Source organism: Gregarina niphandrodes (assembly GCF_000223845.1).
Source record: "Gregarina niphandrodes unplaced genomic scaffold scaffold00017, whole genome shotgun sequence".
Lineage (NCBI taxonomy): Eukaryota > Apicomplexa > Conoidasida > Eugregarinorida > Gregarinidae > Gregarina > Gregarina niphandrodes.
In genome coordinates, this window is record NW_011645786.1 from 22,630 (window position 1) to 28,928 (window position 6,299).

At 50.1% G+C, this 6,299-nt stretch overlaps 3 protein-coding genes across 3 annotated transcripts; 2 read left to right on the plus strand and 1 right to left on the minus strand.

Annotated features, from left to right (window-relative positions):
* Positions 1-444: 444 nt before the first annotated feature.
* On the plus strand, positions 445-2,049 carry GNI_088530 (ankyrin repeat protein; the record flags this gene model as incomplete). The annotated part of the gene is made up of 1 exon (XM_011132439.1): positions 445-2,049. One exon carries the CDS (start codon positions 445-447, stop codon positions 2,047-2,049), a length of 1,605 nt encoding a protein of 534 aa, XP_011130741.1.
* A 96-nt stretch (positions 2,050-2,145) lies between these two features.
* Positions 2,146-4,213, minus strand: GNI_088540 (mechanosensitive ion channel family protein; the record flags this gene model as incomplete). The annotated part of the gene is made up of 4 exons (XM_011132440.1): positions 2,146-2,601; positions 2,686-3,169; positions 3,351-3,697; positions 3,776-4,213. The coding sequence occupies 4 exons, from the start codon at positions 4,211-4,213 to the stop codon at positions 2,146-2,148; spliced, it is 1,725 nt and encodes a 574-aa protein (XP_011130742.1).
* Positions 4,214-4,397: 184 nt separating this feature from the next.
* On the plus strand, positions 4,398-5,177 carry GNI_088550 (putative DUF775 domain protein; the record flags this gene model as incomplete). Its single annotated transcript, XM_011132441.1, has 4 exons — positions 4,398-4,596; positions 4,688-4,781; positions 4,834-4,897; positions 5,019-5,177. 4 exons carry the CDS (start codon positions 4,398-4,400, stop codon positions 5,175-5,177), a joined length of 516 nt encoding a protein of 171 aa, XP_011130743.1.
* Between the last annotated feature and the right edge of the window lie 1,122 nt (positions 5,178-6,299).

The window sequence follows — 6,299 nt, forward strand, 5'->3', positions numbered from 1 at the left end:
ACTCCGATGGACCTACACTCCGATGGACCTACACTCCGATGGACCTACACTCCGATGGACCTACACTCCGATGGACCTACACTCCGATGGACCTACACTCCGATGGACCTACACTCCGATGGACCTACACTCCGATGGACCTACACTCCGATGGACCTACCAAGCAAACCACCTTCAGATGAACCAAAACAGTATTACTCCACAGGCACATTACTGCCCTGGTATTACTTTACGTCCGCATTGGGAGTGATGTATTTTTCGCCCTTGCCGTGGTGACCCCTCCCTGCCCCGCCATGGTGGCCCCTGTTCGTCTTGCCCGGCCGCCCTGCCCTGCCCTGTCCCGTCCTGCTTCGGCTAACTTTATACCCCGTTATACCCCGCTATGCCCCTTTTCTGCTCGTATGTGGAATTCTTGCCCCGGAGACGGGAATTGAAAAAAAACGGATGACCGGCGGTGGGTTGGCGACGAATGACGTGAATGCATGGCAGGCGAAAGTGATTCGTTTGTTCGACCTCGCGCGTACGAGTGTTGGTGCGGAGTTTGCGGAGGCCTTGGAAGACTTTGTAGAATGTTTAAACGCGAGCGGTTCGACCGGTGAGGATCAAGGTAGTGGTGGTGGTGAGGATTGTACGAAGGGTGAGGCGTTGTTGCAGACTCGTGATGCGGAGAAACACACGTGTGCACACGTGGCTGCGTTTCACGGCAACATGCGGGTGTTGGAGTATATATATAGTCTATGTCCTGAGGTATGTGTATCGCCGGACAAGCAGGGTGAGGGTCCATTGTTTGCGGCAGTAAATAATGGACAGAGACGTGTAGTGGAATGGCTTTTGTCAGTGGGAGCGGATAAGTACGCGTTAAACCAAGTCAATTTGACCCCAATCCATGCGGCAATGCGACTACAAGATGGCGGACAAATTCTTAAAGTACTCACCAAATCTTTGGAACCGCGACCCGGCCTCTACGCTTTCGGTGCCGTTACTGGTGGACTACTTTCATGGTGTGTATTAACAAATAACATTGAGCTCTTCAAAACGATCATCGATGTTTCTGACCCGAAACAGCTCGCGAAAGATTGTATGGAATCCCCTCTACCTTGCGCCGTGGTGGGCTCTGCACGACCTGAAACTGCCGGCGTCGTGCTCCAATACCTCATTGACAAGCACGTGGCACCTGAAGCGATCGCCGCCGCACACGACCAAACAGGATGTAGCGTCCTCTGCAATCTGGCCCAGCTTGAGGACCATACTTTCCTTGAAAAACTCATGGGCGGTTGCTCCGATGAGTGTCTACGAGATCTCTGCAGTCAGCGTTCCGAAGGTCGAACACCTTGGCTCTACGCCAAGACGGAAGCCGCGAAGGAGTTGCTCGGTAAATTTACAGATGACGCAGCCCGTATACCCGACGACCCCGAGACTAGTGGCGACCATGTCGCACCAAGTGGTCACGCTAATAATGACTCCAATCAGCCAGGGAGTCAGACGGGCGGCGATTCGGACCCCACCGGGGGGGAGAACAAGATGGTGATGCCGCGAAAAGAGGTGGACGCTGCGACAATGGCTGCTTGCGAGAAGTTGAAGTTGTTGGGAAACAAGAAGTTTACGGAACACAGCTATGTGGAGGCCGAGGCCGCTTTCCGCGAAGCTTTGGGGCTGATGTCTGTGGACATAGCAGCGGTTGCAGAACAAACTGGTTTATTGAACCCCAGTTGCGTGGACAAAGGGACCATCACCCTACCGGTCATAAGCCAAAGTGAAGACTACATCGCACTTGCTAGCACACTTGTGGCCAACCTTTCTGTCGCTAGTCTGCGTCTAGGCAAACATCGTGATGCTGAAGAATGCGCAGCTGTAGCAATCGCATTCGCACCCGAATGGTATAAAGGATACTATCGTCTCGCTATGGCCAAAAAGGTACAAGGAGACTATGCTGAAGCTACCCAACAAATGTATCTCTGTATCATGCGTAACAGCCAAGACGAAGCGTTACGCAAAGAATTCAACAACTGTCTTGAACTTGCTAAAGCTCAACATAAAAGGCAGCAATAACTTTTTATAACCAACCAATCGTACCATCATCATCATGTTAAGAACAAGTCCTACATCGGTCTACAACCACCGACCGGTCTACAACCACCGACCGGTCTACCACCGTTGGTTAGGAGTGTAGTCGTTCTCTGGAGATTCATCCAGTGTGCTCACTTCAGGAATTTGATGAGAAGTCGGATGGAACTTGATGGGTTGCTCAGGCAGTGCGAATTCTAATTGTAACAGGTCCGCAGTACGGCTGATGTATTGATACCAAAGTGTCTTGTTATCATGCACAAACCGCCATGAGCCCCAGCCACTACCAAGCGTAGCCCAAATCGTCACTTCCAAATACTGCTGCACCTTGAAATCACTGATCAACATAAACAATGAGTCCCGATACCAGTTTGTAGAGTTGCAATCTAGATAGTTCTGTAAAAGGACCTTCAAAGCCTCCAACTGCACACCCGTGGTCTTGGTGCTCATTCTGAGAGGCACGCATATCGAAGCATTCACCGACCTCGACTCATTCACAATTTGCATCGAGCGCAAGTTCACATGAGGCAAATATAACTAAGACGAAAGAGTGAATGAATCTGATCGAACGCGTGTTGTAGCGAACGTGTGTGCTAATGTGTGTGCGAATTAGCGATTTACGATTTTGCCTTCCAAGGTCTCAAATTGAGTTGTATATACATTGATTTTCTTAACGATATGTAGGACGTCATTTATTCTAACCCTGTCTCCATTGTCATACGGATTGGTAAATACAGTAAGGATGGTGGATTGTATGAAGTCTGTATAAACGAAACTTAGGGCCACAGTTGTGCCACTAAAAACGGCGGCGCCGGAAACAATCAAGGTACTCATGTTAACATCCAAGTAGCCCAGGATGGCAATGGCTGAGAGGATGAAACTCAAGTGGCTAATAAGAAGTTCGATGACAGGAAGTGCTCTTTTTTGAGCGTAGTAACTCGCCATTACTGACCGGCGTAGTTCGCAGATACCCGCAGCACTCTGTAAGAAGTTACCTGTAGAGATGAAACCATCACGATCAGCCATTCTAGACTTGAGAATAGGCACAATGTCGGGATGGAAATACAGGTCCAACAAATTCTCATGAATTCGAACATTATTGTCACTGAAACAAACATCCTTCACTCCCACGCTCACTTCACCCCCACGCTCACTTCACCCCCACGTTCACATAAGGTCTCTGTTGACACACACCACCCATGTTCACACACACTACCCATGTTCACACACATCATTCATGTTCACACACACCACATGCCCTCGTGTAGATACACCTGCGCGGATACCTTTCAAGTGTCTTCATTTCTTTCAATACCAACGCAGTCAAATGGTCGTCTCCCAGATCTAAGCCGGTCTCTTCATCAACTGTTTGTTTGGGCGACATATCAGATCTATTGGCATGGAGGTAATCGCAGATTTCAGCGAATCTTTGGACAGCAAAGCTTTTACAGTGATTTCGATCCGAGATGGGCACCATGTGTCCCTGGTTGTCCAAAAAGTTAACCAGCGAATCGCGCAGCCACAGGATACACATAAATGACCGGAGTCCGGCGTTGCCATCTTCCAGACACTTTCGCATCTCGTAGACATGTTGTACAAACTCCAGTGTACTTGCACACTGCGTGATATTGTCCTGCATGTCACACACTCGTTTCAAACTTCTGTGTAAAATCACACATGTGTGTGTCATCATCACATGTGTGTGTCTTACGACAAGAGTGAATGTGAGTAAGGCATGGTAGCTAGCTAGATATTCTAATAAGTCTTCTTGTAATCTGGTGAGTAATGCAAACTTTACTATCCAGTAGAGGAGTCGGGCTATAACGCCGCGAATAACAAGGACGCACTGTAGGGCGAAGGTTATCTGAATGAGCCGAGTGCGATTCGGTTCAACGAGAGTGAGTGGCCACGTGTAGAGGTTTTGTACATAGAATCTGTTGAGAGGGTCACTGTTGATGACTGTGACTCTGGCTATCTCGAAAATGATGTACCAAAGAAGGTCAAGAATTCCGTGGTCCAGGTGGTCTTTGATGATGAGACTTTGCGCATTCACCTTAACCCAATTCCGGGCCCAAGCTCTGTTCATACCGTACTGGACTGCAGAAACAACTGTGCATGCTCCAACCTGCAATCCAATGAACACAGCCATCGTAACGCACCCCTGCAATGTAGCATACCGAGCTACGTCGTCAATCAAAACGTAGATAACCACGCCCACGAGTCCCGCTGTCAATACCCAACATAGCATGGATCTCCTGGCAGTATTTCACTGACTACCCACTCACGGCCGCCTGGCGAAATTCCAGCCTGAAATTCACCCACTTTATTCCACCATGTTTGGAGTCATCATACCCAACCAATTAGCCCAAGTACCCGTCGCTGTCAATCAAACGACCTACACTCTACCCATCGCCAATGGCCACCTGGTCACCGACATCTGCGTGAGCGCTGTTGCACCCTTTCCAGCTGACGACGTCGGAGCCGCCGTCTTCTACTCAGCCATTCCACCCTACAACGAGTTCGCATATCTTGGTAATCTTGGACTCACCCCCCATAGCCCCCTCTCACACACACAGTTTACATACAGTTCCTTCACATGGTTCTGCCATAACGCTTCGTTTAGGGGCACTTAGCAACTCTTGTCTGTCAACCATACTGCGCACAGGCTGGGACCTATTGCTGGCTGAACTTCCGACCAAAGATGTGCTTCTGAAAATGTAACACCCACCTTGCAATGCTCACCTTCCATATCGACTTTGGCGACTTTAGAGAAATACTACCTGCAGCCCAGATCTTGGAGCTGGTAGCTGTCCAGCCACCAGATGTCAAGTTGGTAAGAAACTCACTATGACACGACTCAGTCTGCCAGTCCCGGGAAAGTCGTCACTCAGAGTGACGACAGTCGTGATTCCATTGAGTTATGCGGGGGTTCTCATGTTCGTGAATGTGTTTAGGAGTACGGGAAAAAAGTGGCACTGAATCTGTATCGGTATTTGGAGTCGTATAATACTGGCGTTGACGGCTCCGTCCTGCAAAAAGCTTTGGACAACTGGTTGATACGCTTCGAGGCGAAGTCCAAACACGACCCGAACTTTGTATTCAAGACGGAGTAAGGCCATCGGTGAACGCGCGGGCCTGTCAGCTTCGACCCTCCTTACGTCCTGGTTAAGATTAAAGGCCAGGCGAAAGCGAGCATACCGACCATTGCGGCGATGATGTGAAGAAGAATTACCGCGCGACATTCCTGGGACGTGACTTCGGTTCTTGTTCCAATCGCTGCGACCGACTGGTACTTTGCTGAAGGCGATTCGAAACAGGGAGATTGGAGACGGTCTGTGGTTGGTTCGTCTGTAGCTGTTCTTGGTTCAGCTGCGGCACTGGTTGTTGGGTGATTGTGGGGAAGGTGCCCATGATTTTGATAATCTGAAGAGGCTTACTGTTACGTTAACCGGAAAGTTACTCACAGAGCAGGAGCAGATTTCTCTCGATGAGAGCCGCGCGGTACATGTCTCGATACGTGATTCGGCAAGTAGAGGGTTTGTGTCCCGTTTTAGCCATGACCTGCTCTTCAGGAAGAGCTGGGAGCGACTGACCATTATTCTGAGCGACTGGCAAGCGGCTTCTTGGTGACTGACTACCCACAGAGAGAGGCTGTTGGCCCTCAAGAGAGTGAGGTTCCGAGACCGGCTGCAACCTCGGGGAAAAATGCGTGGCGGACATCTGGAGGGACGCTCTGCACATGTGTGCGGGAAATTGTTTTCCGCCCGTGTCCCAAGAACAGCGAAGAGAGGGTGTAACTGTGTGAGTTGCGTTCGTGAGGAAAACCCTAGACCATTTTCTGTGTGGTGCTCCTCATCGGTAACCACGCACCTTCTTTAGATGACGTCCTCCGTGACAAAATGGCTTTCTAATTTGTCCAGCAAACCTGAAAACAAGGGTAGGCACAATTTGGGTCACGCATTCGGGTCACCTCCCGTGGCAAGCCTCTGTGACAAGCATCGCGCCTTTTCTCATCCCTCTGACCGTCCTGAGGCACTGCACCGGTGCTTCCACTGCCCTTCCACTGCCCTTCCACTGCCCTTCCACAGCCCCGCATGTTTCTATCATTGGTCCCGGTCATTCTTTCTTCTCCTCATGCCGCCTCCTGTGATTGCTATTGCAACATTTGATCCGAATTTGTTCTGCACCCTCCCTCCCAATCCTCGCTCACCGGTCACCCAATGGTGTCCTTCCCC